Source organism: Camellia sinensis, chromosome 3 (assembly GCF_055761805.1).
Source record: "Camellia sinensis isolate YWXY chromosome 3, ASM5576180v1, whole genome shotgun sequence".
NCBI lineage: Eukaryota > Viridiplantae > Streptophyta > Magnoliopsida > Ericales > Theaceae > Camellia > Camellia sinensis.
Window position 1 is genome coordinate 145,692,320 of NC_138963.1, and position 23,907 is coordinate 145,716,226.

Sequence of the window (23,907 nt, forward strand, 5' to 3'; positions counted from 1 at the left end):
GCCATGACCGCGCTGCTGATGGTACACACAGTACTTGGCGGGGTTATGTCTGGCTGGGAGTGGGTTGGGAAGAGGTTGAGGATCGAGGGGTTTGAGATGCCCTTTTTCCATCAAGGCTTTTAGTGTGCTAGTCAGGCTCATATAGAGGGGGGTGAAAGTTCTGCCTTGAGTTCGGGCTGGGCTAGCTGTTTGTAGGCTTGGTTTGGCAAAAGGGTCAGCTGTGGCGATCGTATTGATTTCGGTGGGTTTGGGAATAGCGCTACTACTAGCATTGGTACTTCCTGAAATCACTTTCCTTGTCAGTTCCCTTGTCCTGGGAATGATCCCGCTGTTGAACGCATTCTCGACTTGAACCCCCAGTTCATGCAAACTTTTGAAAGTGAATAGTGGAGCAACTATCAACTTTTGCAACATATCATGCTCGAGGTTTCGGATCATCATCTGCACTTGATCCTTCTCAGAAGGGCGATGATCTATCATTTGTGCTGCCTTGGCTCTCCACCTTGCAATGAATTCCACAAAAGGCTCTGTTGGGTTTTGGCGAGTTGCTTCAAGCTCTTGGATGGTCATTTCAACTTGGGTATTGTAGGAATACTGATCGACAAAGGTCTCAGCCAGTTCTTCCCAGTTTTGCTTCACTGTATCCTCCAATTTGGTATACCAAGTAGCTGCCACACCCGACAGGGTTCTTCCATACAAAGAGAGTTTCTGTGGCTTAGTCAGACCCATCGGCTTCAGGACATCTAAGAAGAGTCGGATATGTACCATTGGATCTCCAGACCCGTCGAAACGGTCGATATATGGCATTTTGAATCTGTCTGGGAGCCGGATGGCAGCCTCGGTGTGCCCATCCTCAATGCCAGGAATGGAATTAAGGCCCTGTGCCTTTTTGAATTGCTTCTCAAGGTTTGCAATTTTCACTGCAGTCGGATTGAACTCATCAACATGAAAGGGTTGAGTTCTCTCATTAGGCTGCACCAGGGGTCTGAGCACCTGAGCTTGAGTCGACCCTTCTCGAGGATTCAGACACTGCAAATTTTCAACTGGCGGAATTGGGTCAAAGTTCGGCTGGGGTCCCAAAGCTGGATGTGAGGCAGATGCCCCAGATGGGCGCTGCGTTTCAATACTGGTCTCAGCCTGCATGGCAGTTCCCTGACTTAGCGCTGCTGTCATAGCCGCAAACTCCTCCGAACCTTGTGCCATCATGGCCTGTTGAGTCTGAACAAAGGTGATGTGACTGGTGACTGGCGACTGACGGATTAGATGAACATATGAGCCCTGACCGGCTTTTCTTTACCTTGCCTCAGCGAAAGAACACTGATTACCCTTGAACTGAATCTCTGACCTGACAAAGTCTATAAGCACAAGTTCGATGAACCTCGGGGGATATCGGAGCCTTCTGAAGCGACAGTTCCAAGACTACCTAGCAAAAGAGAAAACAGACAGCACCACAGCCTGATTTCACCTGAACAGATACGAGCATAGTTGAATGAGTGTGCCCTCTACTGAATTCTGCCCAAAATTCGGCCTCAAAATCTGAGTCTGAAACCCACGGGTAAAGCTGACTCCCAAACACTGATAGTAATGCCCGCAGGCCTGATGCCAAAATTCGCAAACTGGTGCCCGCAGGCCTGATGCCCAAACTCATATACTGATACATGCATTCCTGTAGAGACGCACTCTAAAGCACATAACAGATAAGTGAGAGCCAAAACACCCCTATGTTGGGGTAGGGTTTCCCTGTCCTATTTTGTCAGGAGCTAGGGTTTCATTACGCACACAGCGGCTTCAAACAACCTATAAACGGGTAAGCAACCTGTCCTAATTTGGAATGGTCACTATGGATCCGAATATGCACTAGGTCGAATGGTCAAAGAGGGTGCCCCGGTAAAACCGGGGTTTGTGTTCCCATACTGGCAGAGCCCACAACCGGTCAGCCTTATGGTCATGCCTTGACAAGACAAGCCTCTGGCAAACCGTTCAGGAATAGCAGATGGCAAACACGGTGTCCTAGGCGCACCAATGCAAATGCAATGCAAAGAAACACACAAGTGTAGTCAAAAACAGATATCAAGAGTTCGAGTCAAGTTCTCTAAATCCCCAGCAGAGTCGCCAGAAACTGTAACAAGCCCGCGGGGGACCTCGCTACAGCTCGGACTCGACTTTCGTAGTCACGGTTCTAAGTCTGAACCAAAGAGTCCAAATCCGGCAAATCGTTTTTGAGAAAAACAGATTTTTGAAAGAAGTGCCAAACATGGACTGCTTTGCCAGATACAGAGTCGCCACCTAAATATTTTATTTTGGGAAATTTAGGAAACCCTGACTCGTTGCCAAAAGGCCACGTGTCCGTCATCACCAAAGTTGCCTCGGCTCGGGAACTTGGGTACGATTGGGGAAGGTCACTTCGTGAGCACCCCCGCTCGCCCGGTCATAGACCGGCCTCTACTAACCATGATATCAATTTTTGAAAACATTGTGAGTTCTTATTCCGGTTTATTAGCCTAGGTTACTATGTGATGCGCACAGCATATAAGTATAGACCGAGTCGCCCAAATTGGAACAAAACATTTCATGCTTGCTTTTGAAAAGGGTTTGCTACCCGCAGGTAGGCTTGAAACATTTGATGATTTATTCCAATTCAGATAACCCGACCTCCACCCACAGGCATTCAGGCAGGTATATCACATAAGCAAATAGCCTCATGGTAAGCATGCTATCATGGCAGTCACTCACACGCATGCAAGGATGCTAAAGCATAAAACTCACCGAGTACTCCAAGCCAAAACAAAATTTACATTAGAAATCATGCATGAATCCTAAATATACAGAAATGCCTAATGCCACACATGCAAAATGCAACTATAGCAGGCTCGGCTATTCTAAAATGGCATATGGAATGCTACAGCTAACATGTATTCAATTTGGAATTGAAAGTACAATGCAGTTAGTATGATGCGCCGAGCCCGGTGCATGCAATACAGATGAATGAATGCAAACATGCTGTCATACTGTATGCTAATTTAAATATGCCCTAATCTAACCATCGTAAGCGGATAAATAAAAGGGAGAAAGACGTGGGGTTGGAAGACATACATCACACTCACGCACACTTATTACAGTTGTGCCCTCACTCGGAGGGTCCGAATAAATAATACAGTCCAAATATTACAGTCCCCAAAATAAAAGAATATTACAGTCCAAAATATTACAGAATTCTAATTAATTAATGAATTAACTAGAAAGCAAATAAACTGGCGTGCAAGCCAGGGACTGTCTTGCTTCTGGTGGATGATGCATGTCCGGGTTGTCTTGCGCGGAAATCCACCGGAATGCCCCAATTAGCCTCTGTTTACACCTGTTCTTGAAATGCGTGCCAAGCCCCAAAAAGTTGCTGATTCCTGGTTTTTCTGCAACAGAGAGCAGGAAAGGGGCATAGCAATGTATTTGCACAGATATATGCATGTCTCGATCCTCGTGCCACCAATCACGTATATCGAGACATGATGGCCGAGGAGTCGAAATGCACAACTCAATATAGGATGAATGCACATGAAACTACAGCTAAAACCTAACTCCATCATGGATAATCCGGAGTGTCGGTGACTGGGGAATTGAAACACATTTCATCACTCGGAGTACGAAATGTACCTCGCTTCCCGTGCCCGAGCTAACTCCTATCCCGGATACGAAGCGATATGCATGATATGCATGAAATGTAACTAAGATACAATCCTAACATACACAATGCTATGGAAATGAAATGCCTCGAAATACGTGCACACGGGCAAGCAAACCGAGAAAATGACAGAATGCTGTCTAAGATACAACCTAGTATGCACTATGCTATGAAAATGAGATGCCTCGAAATGTGTGCACACGGGCACGCAAACCGAGATGTCTCAAAATGCGTGCACACAGGCACGTAAACCGAGAAAATGCAGAATATGATGAAAATGAGATGCCTCGAAATGCGTGCACACGGGCACGCAAACCGAGAAAATGACATGTCTCGAAATACATGCACGCGGGCACGCAAACCGAGGCGATGATATGTGTCTCGAAATACATGCACGCGGGCACGCAAACCGAGGCGATGATATGTGTCTCGAAATACGTGCACGCGGGCACGCAAACCGAGGCGATGATAGGTGTCTCGAAATGCGTGCACACGGGCACGCAAGCCGAGGCGATGATAGGTGTCTCGCGGGCACACAAACCGAGGCAATGATAGGTGCAATGAAAACGAGATGCCTCGAAATGCGTGCACACGGGCACGCAAACCGAGGCAATGGTAAATGCAATGAAAATGAGATGCCTCGAAGTGCGTGCACACGGGCACGCAAACCGAGGCAATGGTAAATGCTATAAAAATGAGGTGCCTCAAAATGCGTGCACACGGGCACGCAAACCGAGACAATGGTAAATATCTCGAAATGCGTGCACGCAGGTCACGCAAATCGAGGCAATGATATGTGTCTCGAAATGCGAGCACGGGGGCACGTAAACCGAGGCGATGATAAAATGTAGTGAAATGACATGGAAACATGATATAGACTTATACCAATGTGAGTGAGCCTCAGCCACACTCACATAAGAAGCTGGTTGATGGAAATGAAGTGCCTCGAAATGTGTGCACACAGGCACGCAAACCGAGGCAATGGCATACGTAATGCAAATGACATGGAAATGACAAATGGGCTTATACCAACATGAGTGAGCCTTAGCCACACTCACATAGGATGCCGGTTGATGAAAATGAAGTGCCTCGAAATGCGTGCACACGGGCACGCAAACCGAGGCAATGGCATACGCAATGCAAATGACATGGAAACATGATATGGGCTTATACCAACATGAGTGAGCCTCAGCCACGCTCACATAGGATGCCGATGGCAGAAAATGAAGTGCCTCGAAATGCGTGCACACGGGCACACAAACCGAGGCAATGCATACGCAATGCAAATGACATGGAAAATGAAGTATGGACTTATACTAACACGAGTGAGCCTCAACCACACTCACATCGGATGCCGATGGCAGAAAATGAAGTGCCTCGAAATGCGTGCACACGGGCACACAAACCGAGGCAATGCATACGCAATGCAAATGACATGGAAAATGAAGTATGGACTTATACTAACACGAGTGAGCCTCAGCCACACTCACATCGGATGCCGATGGCAGAAAATGAAGTGCCTCGAAATGCGTGCACACGGGCACACAAACCGAGGCAATGCATACGCAATGCAAATGACATGGAAAATGAAGTATGGACTTATACTAACACGAGTGAGCCTCAGCCACACTCACATCGGATGCCGATGGCAGAAAATGAAGTGCCTCGAAATGCGTGCATACGGGCACACAAACCGAGGCAATGCATACGCAATGCAAATGACATGGAAAATGAAGTATGGACTTATACTAACACAAGTGAGCCTCAGCCACACTCACATCGGATGCCGACGGATAAACATGAGGTGCCTCGAAATGCGTGCACACGGGCACGCAAACCGAGGCGATGGCAGAATGCGATGTAATGACATGAAATGGATGGCAATCATTCTAACAGAATTTCAGCAACAAAATATGGGGGAAAACAGTCCCGAAATGAAGCGAAATGACACCAAATGCATGAAATTGTCCCGAAATATGAATTTAGGCACCCGAAATGGCCTATAGCTAGGCCAAACATGCACAATATGGACATGCAATGCAAAGACAGAAGCTAGAAAGTCCCAAAATAAACACTTTTCCAGTTTATAGCATGGCCAAACAGTAAGTATAGATATGGCAAAAATGGCATGCAAGAATACGGTATTTTCAAGGGGTAATGAAGCAAGTGATATAAAAAAAACCCAAACTGAAAATTTTCCTTCTACAACACTGAAGATGGACCAAAAATATGAACATTTACAGTATATGGAAGCCTCAAAATCAGTATACAAATATGCTAAAAATGTGATGCAAAACAAAGCTCAAAAGGTGCTATAACATGAAGTATACAAAATAATCACCAAACAGAAAAAAAGTGTTAATGAAACATGAAGTATAGATCAAAATAAGACTATCTCTAGGCCTGTAAAATGGCCGAAAACAAAAGCATGGTAGGCTAACTAAACATGCAAGAAAACGAACCAAAAGGTAGCCAAAGAGGCAAGTGGTATATGCAATGCTCAAACTGAAAAATTTCCTTCTACAACATTGAAGAGGGACCAAAAATAATCATATTTCCAGAACTATAAAACAGCCAAAACAGAATACAAACATGCTAGAAATGCAATGCAAAATTAGGCTCAAAAGTGGCTATAACATGAGGTATGCAAAATAATCACCAAATAGCCAAAGACCCTTAATAAAACATGAAGTATAGGTCAAAATAAGACTATCTCTAGGCCTGTAAAATGGCCGAAAACAAAATCATGGTAGGCTAACTAAACATGCAAGAAAACGGTATTTACAAAGGGTATTGAAGCAAGTAGCATATGGAGGGCTCAAACAGGGTTGAGCCCTTAATGAAAAGTGACAATGAGCTCAAAATAGGGCCCTTTTCAGTTAGGGCCGGAGCTTGAAACAAAAAGCATGGATGGCTTAGAGATGGTGCAAGAATGAGCTAGAAAAGAGGGAAATTGGACTTACCTTTGAAGACCAACACTTTTGTTGCTTCTTGGACCAGATTTGGTGACTCTAAGCTGCTGGAATTCTTCCCCTTGCTGCTGGAATGGAAGGGTGGTGGTAGAGCTTGAAGATGATGAAGAAATGGAACCCAAAACTTGAAGGAAATGGGGTGCTATGTATGTATCTCCTCCAAGAAAGCCTTGTAACCCCTTTCTTGAGTTGGGAGGTCAACAAAATTTTAGAGAGAGAGAGAAGAGCCTCTTCAAAAGTCTAGTGAAAAATGAGCCTTTTTCTTCTTTCAAAAGGGGCCCCGGATGTAGATATTTTTTGGGGGAAAACCAAGGCACAGCTGGAATGCACTCAACCTGAAGAAGCAGGCCGTTACTTTTTCTGCAGATGGCCGGCCAGCCACTTAACATAGCCAGCCGGCTAGGTCAAAGAAAAAAACGGCCGGCCGCCCAGAAAAAATGACCGGTCAACCCCTAGGATGAAGCCCCAGAAGTTAGCTTTCCAATGGCGCAAACCTTGCATTAAAATTCCTCCTGTAGAAAAAGTTATGCCCTTTTCCGTGAAGCCGCGCAGATTCAGTCCAAGCGGACTTCAACCAACCACATCTCTCCCCCCCGGAATTGGACTTGGGAGATTCTTGAGTGCAAAATGAAGCCCCGGAAGTAAGCTTTCCAATGGTGGTGGCCTCATATCTTAATTCCTCTTGTGCAAAGAGTTACGCCCGTTTCGGTGAAGCCGCGCAGCTTTTTCTCCTTCCCGGATTCATGCTGAAACACTTTTGACCAAAAAGAAGTTGGCTTTTCGGCAAAATTACTAGCCTCCCACCAACTTTTGGTGTCCTCTCATGTGTGTAGATCACATATATGTGGTTTGGGGTTGGCAACAGTGACTCCAGGGTGTTCAACATTGCATTTGAAGAGGAGGGGCAAAAATGGAAAGAAAAATTAATGGCTGGCCATAAACTTTTAGGGTCCTCCCAAGTGTGTACATCACAGATATGTGGTTCAAAGTTCAAGAAAGTGGGCCCAAGGTGTTCAACATTGGCCCGGAAGAGGAGGGGCAAAAATGGAAATAACAATTAATGGCCGGCCATGACTTTTTTGGGTCCTCCAAGGTGTGTAGATCACAGTTATGTGGTTGAAAGTTGGCAACACTACCCCTAGGGTGTTCAACATTAGCCCGGAAGTTGGAAAAACGGGCGTCGGGAGGCTCCGGAGGAGAGATAATTGGTTGCTGCAACAATTACTGGCCTCCCACCCTTCAGTGACCTCCCTGGTGATAAAACAGAGGTACCTGCCAAAAATGAGCAAAAACCGATGCAAAACGGATGTTCGGGGGCCAAAACACGCAGTTCGGGATCCCGAAAATAGGCTGTTAAGCACCGAAAGTGGCGTTCGGCCACGAAGTGGGTTTCTCAGGCCCCAGTGTCCCTCAAAAGGGAGCAAATAGGAAGTATACCAAAAACCGGGGCAAACGGAGATGGTTAGGCGGTCCCGAACCGAGGCACATGGCCTGACGGCTCCGAAAACCGGAAACCGGACTCCGAAATGGGAAAAATGGCCTACGGCCACCAAATGTAGCCTACGGACATTGAGAGATGGTCTGCTGGACCTCTCCCTCCCCTCAGGAAAAGAAGCAGAGAAAACCGAGTCTGGTTCGCAAACCGAGACAGGGCACAGAAGAGGGTTCGGAAGTCCGGAGGCAGGGCTCACGGCCGCGACTCCGAGACTTCTGAACGAGCACATCATGCAACATCACCAAGCGCTCAATCGGTGACGTCTGAGTCTTAAGGTCGGTCAAAAATGGGGTGTCTACACTAAGTTGGTGTTGGAATGTTACAATTAGGTTGGTTTAGATGTGGGTTTGTTGGATTTTGTATATTAGTTGTTAAAACTCCCTTTTTAGGATCATTAGCATTAATACAAACACAGAATTGCTTTCAAGCCACTATTATGATTTATATGGTTGTGTTTCGTGTTTTGTGTGGTGATTTCTGTTACTATAATTAACAATTCAGTATTGGGAATTGGAATGTGAAGATCATGGTGTGATGATTAAGTGTTATTGTTACTAAGTTGCTATTGGAATGTTACAATTTGGTTGGTTTAAATGTGGGTTTTTGAATTTTTGTATTTTTGTTGTTGATGCTACACACATTCATGTGTCCTGTATGTGTTTGATAAAATGCCACAACAAGCTTTTTCTTTATTGTTATATTTCATTTTGTTTTGGTTTTTTATTTATTTATTTATTTTTGAGAAAATTGATGTCCATTATTTTAATGCATGTACACATGTATAGTTTTCTTGGCCTAATAATGTGATTAGAGAAAATTCAACACTGAATTATGCCCCCTTTTTTGTTGAATCCAAATACTCAACTAACGAAGAACTTTGAAACATTCCACATTTTTTACTAGTTTAGCAACCATCATACAAACCCAAAATGACTTTACTTTCATTGGTTAGATGCACAATAAAGTGGTTCTAGGTAGCCAGATAACGTAGTTAAGGTCACACTTGTCTTAGGGAAGATCCAGCAAAAATAACTTTAATTTCATTGGTTAGATGCAAAAAAGGCCAGCTTAACCTCCAATTGGATTTCATTCTAAGCCTTTTGTTTTCCATAGAGAGAGGTGAGTTTTAGACCTTTTTTCCTCCCATTATATACAGCTTCTAGAAAAAAAAATTGCATGCTCTGTGAAGTCTCACTCTATTCTATGGCTGAGTTTTTAAACTAGGAAGTACTAAAAAAACGTATTAATTTATTTGATCATTACTTCTCATGTTCTGGTTGCAACCAAAAAACAAGCTGCTGCCCCAAAACCCAACAGCAGCCACCAAAAAACAGGAAAATAAAATAGAGCTACCACCATCATAGGTCAATTGGAGATCAGGCTGCAGCCCCAAAATCCAGAGTAGAACACACTCAAAGCTCCACATTTCCACCTAAACACCTTCTGATCTGGCTAAGGAGGAGAAGATGAAGGGAAGAAACAAAGAGGTGGTGACTAGGGAGTACACCATCAACCTCCACAAGCACTTGCACAGCTGTTACTAACCTATCTATCTATGTATGCATTATAGCTTATTGATTCTATCAATTAATATATGAAGTTTGGCTCTTGGTAGTGTTGAATCAATTGTTAATGTGAAATTACAACATTATCAACTTGAGTTTATGTGAAATTATTAATGCTGTCTCATAGGGAACACTGCCATTTTGGAATTTGGATCTTTTTGACTTTGCAAAGATCAAGTGGAACCCTTGTTGGTCTAGTTTACCCAACAATTTCCATACTCTCACACAAAGATATATATATATATATATATATATATATAGAGAGAGAGAGAGAGAGAGAGGCATGAATTTGATTGCTCCACATTGCAGTTTGCATTGGATTTCACATTTTAGAAGTTAAATCTATCCAATGTACAAACTTTTAGGTTACAGTCAAGTTCATCTAACTTTACTGAAATAAGAAAAAAGAAAAAAAGGGATAACAGAAGGGCCCAAAAATGAGCTAATTAATCTTTTATTAAAGCACTGATTTTCTATCAATATTTTCTGAATATAGGAAACCTTACAACAAAGGTGGAAGTTATTAAGTTATAAACAACAAACAGGCTTATGAGCAATGCCATGTGTAATTCTTCATTGCATAGATATTTTAATATTCTTTCATCCTTTCGCAGGAAGTTCTCTAAGAAAAAAAACTATTCCTGTAATTGCATAGAATTTTTGTTTTTTGTTGTTTTAACATACGTACTTGAACAAATGACAAGTGTTTAGTTTTTTTGTTCTTGGCAAGTGGACCAACTATTTCTTGAAATTTGTTGATAAAGAACTCTTTTTTCTTTTTTTTTTTTTTTTTTTTTTGATTTGTAGTCACCTACAAGGCATTAGTATCTAGTGTTTCCAACTGTTTCTGGAATCGTTTCTAGCAAGAGTTTCCTGGTTAGCAACTAATTACAAATGATTGAGAATTTTGAAGTGACTGATAGTATTTGGTTTTAGAACGTGAGTCCTTTTCATAATATGGCGATATTGGGGAATGAGATGAACATAGACACTGGTATTGATCATTTATATTGCTTTTAACTTGTAGAAAACTGTCTTTTTTGGAAGTATGTCGAAAATATCATGTGGATCTAGTAATTATTTTATTGCTTTAATATTTAATTGTGACACACGTGGGTTGGATCAGAGCTGAGAGCAACCACTGTGTGAGATTCGCTTGACATTTGGTCTCATTTCTGGTTCCAAGGTTCAACTTTGTTTCACATTTGGTCTCTATGGGGTTTTGTTTGATCTCCTCGGCTCAAATTTCTTGTGGATACACCAATCATGCTGATGGTAAGAGTGGGTTGGATCATTTCTGATTTTCTTGTGCCAGTTGGGTGATTACAAAATAGGGAAAAAAACTAAAAGGAGTTTATTGTGCTGGATCATTTTCAGTTTAATTGTTATTATTATCCTATATTTTCTAACCCGTTGAGCAGAGCAATTTCTCCCATCACTCATGTACCTTATGAATGATATAAAAAAAATGATTTAGGCTTTAGAAATCTTTGCAAGATTACAGTATAGTTTCTTAAATAGATTGACCAACATTTGTAAGCCAGTTATGTTCTTTGGTTTGGATAAATTAGATGCTTATCTTTTCTTATAATTCCTTCTTGTTTGTTATTTGTGGCAGCCGGTAGCGGTTCACAAAACGTCGCAAAATTGATCAATTGCAAACTCAAGGTATTCAGTTGTAAGCTCAAGATGCTATAATAAGCTCTTTAAAAGAGCAAGTAGCATTTTTGATGAGACAAAGACAGTGTTCTAGTGGTTTGCAGGTATAACTACATATAACATATTTATCTAAATGATGTATTTATCATATGTTATCCTTTTTCTAAATTTATGCATACTCATGTAAACTTTGTTGTATAAATTAGGCGACAAATGGATCTAGTGGCATTCCGGACCAGGCTTCTCCAAAAACACATCAGAGATCCTCTTTTGGGAGTCATGAAATGCAACCTTTTAATAGGGGTAAGTCATCATTACAATACACATATATTGACAAAAATTTAGAACCAATGTTAATGACTTCTCTACAAATAAAATATTAGTTGGTTTGGACAAAATTGGGATTTGATAGGTTGACTTTCTGCTTTGCTTCCTTTACTGACAACTGCAAAAATACCAAACAAACCAGTGAAATAGAGAATTGGGCATTCGAACAAATTTGAATATCAACAATGGATCAAATTGTAATATACAATTGAAAAATAGACCCTTGGATGTTGTTATTGGTTGCTTGATTTACTAGTTGTTACTAATGTTTTGCTTTATTGGCTGATTCAGTCCAAATGCCAACCTGTTGGCATCTTATATTTTATTTGGATATGTTTAACATCCGAGCTTTGGAGTCTGCCCTCAGGATATATAAGGAAGGAAAGTCTTATGTTGAAGGGCACATTAAAAAATAGAGAGTATTACATATAGCATGAGTAATAACTTCTTTTCATCTACAAAAAAAAGAACATCTGTTTGTCAGAGTCTTTCAATTGTAATGTTTATGTTTATAGTATATGAATAAAAGTCCATTTTCAAAACCATTGTTCTTTCATAATATAATCCTCTTCTTGAGTGATACGCTGACTATGAGAGATTGAGAGTAAGGTGAGGCAAGGAGGCTATTAGTGATTACCTATAGGCGAGAGACCACTTGGCAAAACAGAAGCTGAAAGCAAGATCCAAACTTAAAAGGCCTTGTGGAATGTGTTCTTCATTAGAGTTCTATACTTAGGAGTAATAGCAGAGGCGAAGTAGGCACATATTTAGATATAATTTCCTAGACATTAATAATTGTTAGTTGCTTGCTTACATGTTCTAAGCCCTTTAGATGTCTAATCTTAGAAATTAATTTGCAGTGCTTAAAGAACAAGAAGAATTAACTGCACAAATTAAGAACAATTTGTTTCTTAAATCTTTAGCCACCTTACACTTCTGCATTACTGTATTTTTTTTTTTTCCATTTGCTGTTGTATCTTTATTTTTTGATACGTAAACCACATACTTACCAAAAAAATAAGACTTGTCGAGAATTATTTATAGCCTAAATTTTCTTCATAGATTTTGAAATTGAAAATGATACTTATGCTCATTTAATCATTTTTATTGCAGGAAATAAGCCAATATGAAAGCATCAAACAATGGACGTCATTTCTCAATTTGATCATTTTTTATGGAGGTCTTTATAAAATGGCGTCATGAGTAATACATTTGAGTACTATTGTCATGTAACAAGTTTATTTGTACCTTTTAGATTATGGTGTGGGCTATTAGTTTGCTAGAAGTATTGGATCTATTTTGTATTATATGCTTACGTAATGAACCCTTTAATTAAGGTGTTTTGGATATTTTGGGATTAAGAAAATGCACTTTTTTACTTTTTACAATTATTGAGTATTGAGCCATTAGAATAAAATAGTGTTTTTATGGATATATAATGTGAGCAAGGATAAGTGAGAAACAACCATTAATGGTTAGCAAATCATTAAAAATTTCAAGCTATATATTATTGGTAATTGAATAATAAAAATAGCCTATAACTGCGGTTAATAACCGTCGCTGTAAATAAAATTCAAAAAGAATTCTATGGCTATAGCGACAGTGTAAAACTGATGGAATAGAGTCAAAATATAGTAGCAGTTCACAAAATGTCACAAAAGTGACGGATATAGCAACAATCAACCCGTCGCTATAAAGTTAGCAAGTAATGGGTAAATTTAAGATATAGCGAAATTTGCAACTGTCACTACATTGACCGTCGCAATGAAAATAACTATACTAGCACTTGAGGAAAACGTCACTATAAGGATATGCCGACGGGCCTATTGCGGCGGTTTGGCCGTCGCTATTTCAACAGCGGGTAAAGGTCTTCTAGTTTTTAGTGACACTTTTTTCTGATTTTAGCGGTAGTTTTGGCCACTGCTAAATCTTGATTTTTTTGTAGTGAGCTTCACAACATTCCTGTGGTTGACTTGGGGGAGAATTATGACTTCATTAATGAATTGCTCTGTCTGGGACTAGCTCTGATCAATTACATTGGACTTCTTAACGGCAACTATGGTGTTATCTGGTAATATTCCTTTGTAGACTGTTCGTTGGCCTCCTTGGCCCAAGACTCTACTTTCATCGTAGTTGTTTGTTGCCTTCTTGAGGTCATCTGACGTAAAGATGTTAGCTAATTGAACTGATCCTTCATTTTTGGAAAGTTGTTGTTTTAACATGAAGCCACCATTTTGTTGAAAGAACTTCTCTCTAAGATTGAAGATCTTCCTCTGCCTAAATACCCAAATATAGCCAGGAGCCACCAAAAAGTAGCCCTGAGATGCTTATGCTGATGCCTAGAAAGATTCAAACGGAAAATATCAATACCCATAATTCAAGTTTCAACTTCATTATGATGAAACAGAAAAGCTATAAACCCAAAAAATGAAATGTATGGTATAGATTCAAATTTACGGTGGTGCAGGATGCATCGAGAATAATAAATTTCATTTTCTAGGTATTTTCTATGCATTATTTTTTTTTTTTTTTTTTTTTTTTTTTTGGTGCAGGCATTGATGTTGATCTAAACTTTGGTCACACTCTGATGACAATTTTTTTTTTTTCTTTTTTTGTGGTTATTCCATTCTTCTTTGAATTACCAAACACAACCTATACATGAAAATGAAAAATAAGATGAGAGAATTGGTTGTTTATAAAAACTTAGATGTCTATATAAATCTTAGGTTGCTGAAACAACAATATAAGGTAATTGGAGATATGGCATCTTCGAATTGTTTCAGATTGTGCATCAATAATTGAGGGTTGTAAACTCTTTAACTGGAGATAGAATCAAAATCACAAGCAATGATCTGTTTGAATATTGATGAAAATTTAATCTGTATACAAATTTATGATTAGTAAGCATGTGTGGGGTGTATGTGAACCTACCTAATGCAATGTTAATCACGGGAAGCCCATGGTTCGGAACAGGAACCAGACTGCAACCTGATCCATTTTTTCTGCCATCACCTTCATAGCCCTGTGGACAAGAACAATTGTATGTGCCTGGTAAATTCTGGCATGTCATGTTGCAGGGGCTTGAAATAATGCACTCATTAATATCTGAGAACAAGCAAGTTTGATTTTTGATGTCATATTCAATAGCTACAACATATAAATCATGGCATCAATGTTAAGAAGAAACTGAAAGCTTTCAACACAGTTGTGGTTACCTTTACAACCATTGGGAAGATAAGGGTTCCCTTCATATCCCTGGGAGCAATTGCAGCGATACCCGGGACCATTGTCAAAGTCATGACAGTCACTATTAGCCTTGCAAGCAAAACTTGATAGATTGTTTTTGGCTTCAGCACATGTTTGGTCCCCTACAGACCAATCAAGCACCACGGGCAACATTGTTCTGTTCTGTAAGTTTGCAAGATCTAAAGAAGAGAAGTTGTAAGCAGCTTCCTCAGCTACGAAAGCGTAGCTGCACGGATTAAAGTTCCATACAAGGGTATGGTTGTCATAGCTTCTGACACTGATGTTGAAACTCCTCACTCCCTTCGGGATACTCATCTGACAGCAGCCAATGCCAGAGCACGAGCCGTTGATCACATTGTTGATGTTGTCGCACAGTGACAAGCACCCCGTGTCATACTTTTGTCCCTGGGAGCCTGAGATTACTGCATAGGAGTCGCACCCAACAGCTGTGAACTTGTTTCGGGTATTTGAGATGGGGAATTTGGCAAATCTGGTCCATTGGTCAGAATAGTCTTCCAGAACACCCCCTTCATTGAAGCAATCATACGCTACCTTGGATGATATGCGCAACTGACCAGAAAGATGTATGTCTGTGATCTCTATGTTACTTGTTGTTAGAAACAACTTGGGAGGGTCGTAGTGGGTGTCGTTACAAGTAACCAGAAAATCTTCTTCTACGTAGCATTCTTTACTAGTGCCAAATGGGTATGGGATACTGATGTTACCACAATAATCTAGGCAACTAGGCATGAATTGAGCAGCAGCAAAAGATGCTACTAGAAGAACCCATCCCAAGTTAAGTTGCAGAAAAATCAAAGGTAAATTATACATGGTTAGAGCCAGGTTTTCAGGCATTAGATAGCTTTGTGGTTGTACTTCATTTTAAGTTCCTTATTTATAAGGCAAAAATAAATAAATAAATAAATCACAATTAATGAAATATAGATGATGAAATGAAACGCGTATAATATGTTGTCGAAGACCAAACACATTAATTGCTGAAGCGCAGTTTAGAGTATCAATTTAGACTAGTCATTGTTATAAAAATAGAAAAATGGTAGAGAATTATTATACAAAATGACTAGTGTGATTGTTTAAAAACACAAAGCTAATGTTTTGATCATAGTTTATAAATATGTAACTGTCATATGAAATATTATAAACTCAGCAATACTATTTGGATGTGGGGGAAAAAAAAAAACCCACATATTTTTAAATATAGTTCTCTGTTTTAGGAGCAAAAATAAATTAACAAAATTTTTTAAGGATGTATACCATATGCATCTTACCACAAATTGACACAACTTTATTACAAAATTTCATAACATTAACCACAAAACATATTTAAAAAGTAATAATGAAATTTATAACTTTTGATCTTACCAAACAACATGCACAAATGCTGTTTTATTTTAATTTTTATAGTTTAAAAGTAAAGTTTGATATTTCAAAATTCAAACAGCTTGAACCTTAAAGAGAAAAAAAAAAAAAAAAAAAAAAAAAATTGGAAGAAATTTTTTTGAAAGTATCATGTTGATGATTTATTTAATCATCTAACGCATTAGCAATTAAAAAAATTTAAAAACAAAATAAATAAATAAAAAACTTTTTAAAAAAAGGACAATAATATTCACACTTGTAAAAGGAAAATAAGTGATTTAAAATGAAGTATAAATATCATTTTTTTAAAAAAAAAAATTTAAGATAAACATATTTTAAGCTAAAAATCATGCCTACCTCTTTTTCTTTTTTCTTTTTTGATATAAAAGAAATTCTGTGCATAGGACAGGTATACTACTAGTTCAATTAAAAATTTTAATCAAAAACATTAATAGTATAAGTTCAAACTAGAAGATTAGGTTCAAAGCATAACAATCTACCCCAACCCCCACGGCATGTCTCGTATGTGTGGCTATCAAAATAACACTTAGAGCCATTGCTTTATCTTTTTTTTTTTGCAATGAATTTGTTTATTCAAAATTTTTTAGAACTCATAAAAACATATTTTCAATTGTGATAATATATTTAATTTAATTTCTTACTTTATTTTTCTATTTTTATTTTTTGGCATAAAACATTAGAATTCACATATAAATGCACGTAAAAGTTACTCACTTATATTTAGAAAATGTAAAAATATAATAAAAGATTGAATGAATTACACTAACAGTCTCTATAGTTTGGGCTTGTGGCACTTTCATCTTTGACTTTTCAATTATGATATATTTGAACTTAAATTTTGAATTTTGTTCCAGATTAGGACTATCAAAGATGTTTTATTTGTAAATGGTCCATTTGAAGAGCAAATTCGTCATACAACTTATTTTATGTTGGTTGATTTATATGTTGTTTAAAATGTAATGACCTTTTTATTTAATGAATAACGCTGAAATTTTTTTGGTTATAAAATTCTGTTTGATTTGATTTTTAGAATCTATATTTAGAAGAAAAAAAAATTGAGAAATTAAAATTAAATTTGGTAAAAAAAATTAAAAACACATCATTTTTATATAATTTTATCTTTTGAGAGACTAGAAATAATTTTATAAAATAATTTTTTTGATATTTATTTTTGTTAAATTAGTTTCAATTTTTTCAAAAGTCAAACATGACAACAACTTTGATATCATTATTAAACTAATTCATTAAATCAAAAAATCTAAAACAAAAACATTTCATATATAAAACATATCAATTACACATTAAAATCTTAATAACCATCCATTACATAATAACCATAAATATATATATATATATATATATAGATATATGTTTACAACAAATATAGTCATCTATTATATTATAAATATCTAAAAATATTAACAAAAACAATCACTCATTACACTATCATCATCCAAATAGATATTAAAAATTAATTTGATAAAAAAATAAAAATATTAAAAATGTAAAAGATTTATTATCTTTGGTGGGTAGAAAATTTAAAAATATTTTTTGATATTTATTTTTATTAAATTAGTTTATATTTTTTTAAATTGGTGACTTTGTCTTTGAAATAGAGTAACAGTATTTTTAATTATCTTTATTTAACACGGAACTAAAAATTAAAAATTAAATACATCATAATTAAAAAATTAAAAATCAAGATAATACAAATATCAAATTACAAGAATAGTTTCATATTATCATTCGGATCTCTTTAATTGTTTATTTTAAATTAAAAGCGAGGTTGTGAGGTTAAAGGTCCAAAATAAATGGTGTGTTTGGTTTGTATTTGTAGAGTAGTTTTTGAAATAAAAAGTATGAACATTTGTTTGGTTTGCTTTTTTTTTAGAAATGATTTTGAAAAATTATTTTGGGGAAAGAGTTTTAAAAAAATGTGATTGATTTGATGTGTACGAGAGAGAGTGAGTGATTTTAGAAAATAGGTAACCAAACAAAATTTTGAGATTTTTTTTAAAAAAATTTATTTAATTTAATTACTTTTAAAAATTTATTTGTAGAAAAAAATTTTCAAAAATTTTTCTCAAAAACAAGCCAAACAAGGCAGTCTTCCATGCGGGTGGCAGAAGGCGAATGTTACAAAGGAGTCCTATTTCATCAGTGGGCTCCATCACAGCCCATCTTGTTCGGGATGCATGTGGAGATAATGCTGATTGTTGGGAGGAATTTAACCTCTTTCTTTTTTTCTTTTCTTTTTTTTTTTAACTTATAAATTATTATTTTTATTTATTTTAAAAAGATATATAAAAAAATAAAAAATAATGTGATAATCTCAAAAAATGTAACTATCACATAATTGTGGGCTAATATTAAAAGAAATCATGCTAGGAGTGTTTTTCACCCCTTAAAATCGAGTCAGGAGCCTCTCCTTGTAAGCTTGTGCTTGCGTCCGTCCTTGCAGACCTTCGGGTCTACTTTTAGGCCCAATTTTGATAATCCGAACCGTTTATATTTTATGGTTTATTCAGTATATCATACCTGTAAAAAATCAAGTTGATCGGATATCAGAAAGTATGTGTTTGAAAAATTGAACTAAACACTATTTTTTAAAGAATTTAATAAACAGTTTTCCGAACATATGCTTTCTGATATCTGATCAACTTGATTTTTTACAGGTATGATATACTGAATAAATCATAAAATATGAACGGTTCGAATTATCAAAATTGGGCCTAAAAATAGACCCGAAGGCCTGCAAGGACGGACGCAAGTATGGAAGCTGCAAGGAGAGGATCCTCACTCCTTAAAATCACCCATCATTAGATTTTCTTCTTAATTTTTTTTATGAGAAATATTATGGTATGCATGTCTTTGTTAAATAATTTTCACTGTATTTAAAGAAATAAATTTTGTTTGTATACTAAATAATAAATGGAATACAAAAGAAAAATAGAAAAAAAAGAGAGATTGTTTGATTACAAAAATCAAACCTAATAAAAATAAATAAATAAATAAAAACAGATTTTTATTTTGTTACAAAAAAAAAATCAAAATCTGATTTAAATAAATAATAAACTAGAAAATAAATTAACAACTTACTAGATTAATTTCTTGAATAATATTCTGATCAAGTCCAGTGTTAGATATTGTGTCCTTAAGAGAGATTCGTCCTCTCTACGGTGCTTTCAGAATATGGACGTCTATCTTCCATGATAAAATGATCAATCAACCAATAAATTCAACACTACAATTTATTCGCACAACGAACACACTAAGTATTTACACTATTTCTCAAAAGGAAAATAATGCAGCAAAAATGCAGAGAAGGCAGACAATATTTTAGACGAAATTTTTTGTGCAAAACCAAATTAGAGACTTGTCTATATATAGGTGTAAAGGTGACTCTTTATTTTGAATTAAACAGGTAATAAACCTGTTTGAACAGGTAGCAGACCTGTTTGGTTTGAATGGCACTGTTTGGGTTTGAATTCAAACAGATATGAATCTATTTGGGTTTGAATTTTGAACAAAACCTGTTCTGGGTTTGTAACAGATTCGGATCTGTTGGACAGAGGTGTAAACTGTTTTGAAATTTCCAAAATTGAAATTAACCTAGACAAAAATTTGGAATTAAATTCGAATTCTTAGACAGATTTTATTTCAAAAAATAAAATTATATCCAAATGTTTTTTGCCCAAAAAGATTAGTATTTGGCCAGACAAGCCCAACCCAACCACACACTACGCACCTGAGCCCAAGCCCATGCCCAGCCCGCCTGACCACACAGACGGCGACAGCGGCGACGCGCGCGTGTGGTGATTTTTGGGTCCAATGGGTCTACCCCATTTTGCCCATAACCTCCCTCTCTACAAAGCTTGGGTGCCCCTTGGGGCCTACCCCAAGTTCCAATCTTTTGCCTTATAAACTCACTCAAAACTTCCCATCAAATCAATGTGAGACAAGCCATTATACAAACCTTAAGGAATTTCCACCAAAACTCCATTTTCATGGAGCTCACTTTGGCTTCAATTTCCCATTCACCCGATAATGGTTTTGAGCAACTAAATATACCACGTGAATCACAATGCGGCATAGAACGCGTTACCACTTTGACTCGCAAAATTAGGCTCATAGGTCCTACCTAAAAATTAAACCAAAGTTAAGAAAAATTCTGTTTTTCAGATTTTTTTCCAAACCCATTTTTAACAATCTCCCACATTAATGGAATTTGAAGACAACGGAAATGCAACAATATGCAGAATTTGTTGAAAGTGTATAACTCGAAAATATCTTGCATCAAGATAAGTAGCTTTCGGCTTTGAGCTTTCCCTAGTGATAACCTATCGGACTTACTAGCCAACCAATGGACGCGATGCCTTGAATTGTTCAGCCGTTTGTGTAAGCCAAGATAATAGATTTCACACAAAATATCTTCTAACACATCGTGGTTTTCACTGTTGTGTTCATTTTGGCCTTGAACGCTCCTGATTTTCATGAGTGTTTCTAGAGAATTTAGCCTCTTCATTCTCATAGAACCAGTCCCAGTTCGACACTCATATAGGTGATTCTTATTGTGAGTATCTCTTATACTCGTCTTGATTTATGCCTAAATCAAGATATAAGTAATCATTAAAAACTAAGCTTATCCTTAGACCCCTACATACAACATATATCGCAGATATCACTTTCACCATAGGAATGGGTAGGGAATTTTTATCCCTTGGTGATTTCTGGCGAGCCACACATAACTTAGTTGTCCTTTTGAACTTAGTTCTTGGGATCTCCAGTCATATAAGTAGGGTTACCATTACGATGACTCTTATGTAATAGGCCTTAAACCCTTCTCCTTTGATAAACTATACACTTGCTCTTTTGTCAAACCTTTTGTTAACGGATCCGCAATATTCTCTTTAGATTTTATATAATCTATTGAGATTATTCGATTTGACAGCAATTGTCTTACGATATTATATCGACAACGAATATGTCGTGACTTACCGTTATACATATGATTTTGTGCCTTGCCTATTGCAAATTGACTATCACAATGAATGCAAATAGCTGGCATAGGTTTTGGCCACATTAGAATGTTTTCTAAGAAGTAACGAAGCCATTCTGCTTCTTCTCTTGCTTTGTCTAAAGCAATGAACTTAAATTCCATTGTAGATCGTGCGATGCATGTTTGTTTCATGGATTTCCAAGAAACAACAGTGCCTCCCAGAGTAAAGATATATCCACTAGTGGATTTTGAATCTTTAGTATCCGATATCCAATTGGCATCACAATAACTTTCGAGTACTACTGGATATCGAGCAAAGTTCAAACCATGATCACAGGTAAATTTTAGATATCTAAGAGCCCGAATGATCGCTTTCCAATGGACTTTTCTGGGATTACTAGTGTACCTACTCAATTTACTGACTGCATAAGCAATGTCAAGACGAGTACAATTCATTAGGTACATTAGGCTTCCAATGATCTTAGAATATTTTAACTGAGATACTACATTACCTTTATTTTTAGATAAATAAAGGCTGATGTCTACAGGTGTTCTAGCTACATTCATATCATCCTTGATAAATTTACCAAGTATTTTCTCAATATAATGTGATTGAGGTAATGCATATCCGTCAGATGTTTTGGTAATTTTCATTCTTAATATAACATCTGCGACCCCCATATCTTTCATATCAAATCTTCTATTAAGCATTTGCTTAGCTGATTTGATCATACTTTGACTACTTCCAATGATAAGCATGTCATCCACATAAAGACAAACAATAACATATCCTTGGTCAGTGTTTTTAACATAGATGCACTTGTCATATTCGTTTATTTTAGACCCATTAGTAAACATAGCATGATCAAATTTTTCATGCCATTGCTTAGGTGCTTGTTTTAATCCATAAAGATATTTTGCAAGCCAACAAACTTTCTTTTCTTGTCCCGGCACTACAAACTCTTCAGGTTGCTCCATATAGATCTCTTCATTTAGATCACTGTTTAAGAAAGCTGTCTTAACATTCATTTGATATATTTCTAAATTATACAACGCTGCTATGGCAATAAACATGCGGATGGATGTTATTCTTGTCATAGGAGAATATGTGTCAAAATAGTCCAGACATTCCTTCTGTCTGTAACCTTTTACTACAGGTCTTGCTTTATACTTGTCTATTGAACCATCTGCTTTCATTTTTCTCTTGAATATCCACTTATATCCAAAAGGTTTAGAACCAGGTGGAAGATCCACCAATTTCCAAGTATGATTTTGCATAATAGATTCAATTTCATTATTAACAGCCTCTTTTCACAAAGGTGCTTTAGGACCTGTCATTGCTTCCTTAAAGCTTTGAGGTTCATTTTCTAACAGGTATGTCAGAAAATCTGGACCAAAGGATTTTGATGTTCTCGTTCTCTTATTTCGTCTTGGTTCATCATTAGTTAAATCCTATTGGTTGAGACCATTACTAGTCTCTTGTGTTTGATTGTCATTAATCTCTTGACTTTGTGTACAATCATAAGTTCTTTTCTGTGAACTTTATTCATGCCCTTTCTTGTAAGGAAAGGCATGTTCAGGAAACACAGCATTCCTTGACTTTATAATAATGTTCACATTTATATCAGGTATTTCTGATTTATAAGTCAAAAACTGATATGCATTACTATTTTGAGCATAACTAATGAACACACAATCCACTGTTTTTTGTCCAATCTTAGTCTTTTTAAGAACATGAATTTCAACTTTTGCCAAACACCCCCACACTTTTAAGTATTTGTAGGAAGGCGGTCGACCGTTCCACAATTCATAATGAGTGTTATTAGTTTTTTTGTAGAGTATTCTGTTAACAACATAATTAGCAGACAATATTTCTTCCCCCCACAAGTTCTGTGGTAAGACCAAACTTAGTAACATTGTATTCATCATTTCTTTTAGTGTTCTATTCTTTCTTTCAGCAATTCCATTTTACTATAGAAAATAGGGTGCTGTAGTTTGATGAATAATGTCATGTTATGCACAAAATTCATTTAATGGTGCATCATATTCACTACCCTATCACTTCTAACCATTTTAATGGTTTTTCCAAATTGATTTTCAATTTCTATTTTGTAGAGTTTAAACATTTCTAAGATTTCATCTTTACTTCTAAGTAAATAAACATAACAATATCTTGTGCAATCATCGATAAATGTTATGAAATACTTTTTGCTTCCTCTAGTTAGAACAAATTTAAGATCACATACATCTGTATGAATTAATTCTAGAGGTTCGATTTTTCTTTTAACCGATTTAAATGGAGCCTTAGTTAGTTTCGCTTCTACACAAATCTCACATTTGTGATTAGGATCAATTTCAAACTTTAGTATATAATCTAAACCAATTAATCTACGCAAAACATCAAAATTTACATGTCCTAATCTACCATGCCATATTTGACTTAAGAATATAAGCAAAAGATGTGTTATTCTTATTAATAGCAACTTTTGGTACAACCGTCATTACATTCAATTTGAAAAGACCATCACTTATGTATCCCTTATCAACATACATACCACTCTTTGTTA

The 23,907-nt window shown here is 37.0% G+C and overlaps 1 protein-coding gene and 1 pseudogene across 1 annotated transcript; both read right to left on the bottom strand.

Moving 5' to 3' along the window:
• LOC145821896 (wall-associated receptor kinase 4-like) overlaps positions 1-13,976 on the bottom strand; it is a 27,638-nt pseudogene extending 13,662 nt beyond the window's left edge.
• LOC145789278 (wall-associated receptor kinase 2-like) lies at positions 13,178-15,832 on the bottom strand. Its single transcript, XM_082921099.1, has 3 exons — positions 14,910-15,832; positions 14,626-14,799; positions 13,178-14,033 (listed from the first exon to the last, which is right to left on the bottom strand). Exons 1-3 carry the CDS (start codon positions 15,793-15,795, stop codon positions 13,972-13,974), a joined length of 1,122 nt encoding a protein of 373 aa, XP_082777225.1. The 5' UTR covers positions 15,796-15,832; the 3' UTR covers positions 13,178-13,971.
• Positions 15,833-23,907: the final 8,075 nt, after the last annotated feature.

Bases quoted from the DNA above. Each gene is read 5' to 3' on its own strand.
- LOC145789278 (XM_082921099.1), bottom strand. From the start codon at position 15,795: ATGCCTGAAAACCTGGCTCTAACCATGTATAATTTACCTTTGATTTTT. The intron at 14,800-14,909 runs GTAACCACAACT...GCTTGTTCTCAG, and splicing joins TCTTCCCAATGGTTGTAAAG to ATATTAATGAGTGCATTATT. The intron at 14,034-14,625 runs GTAGGTTCACAT...GAATCTTTCTAG, and splicing joins CGTGATTAACATTGCATTAG to GCATCAGCATAAGCATCTCA.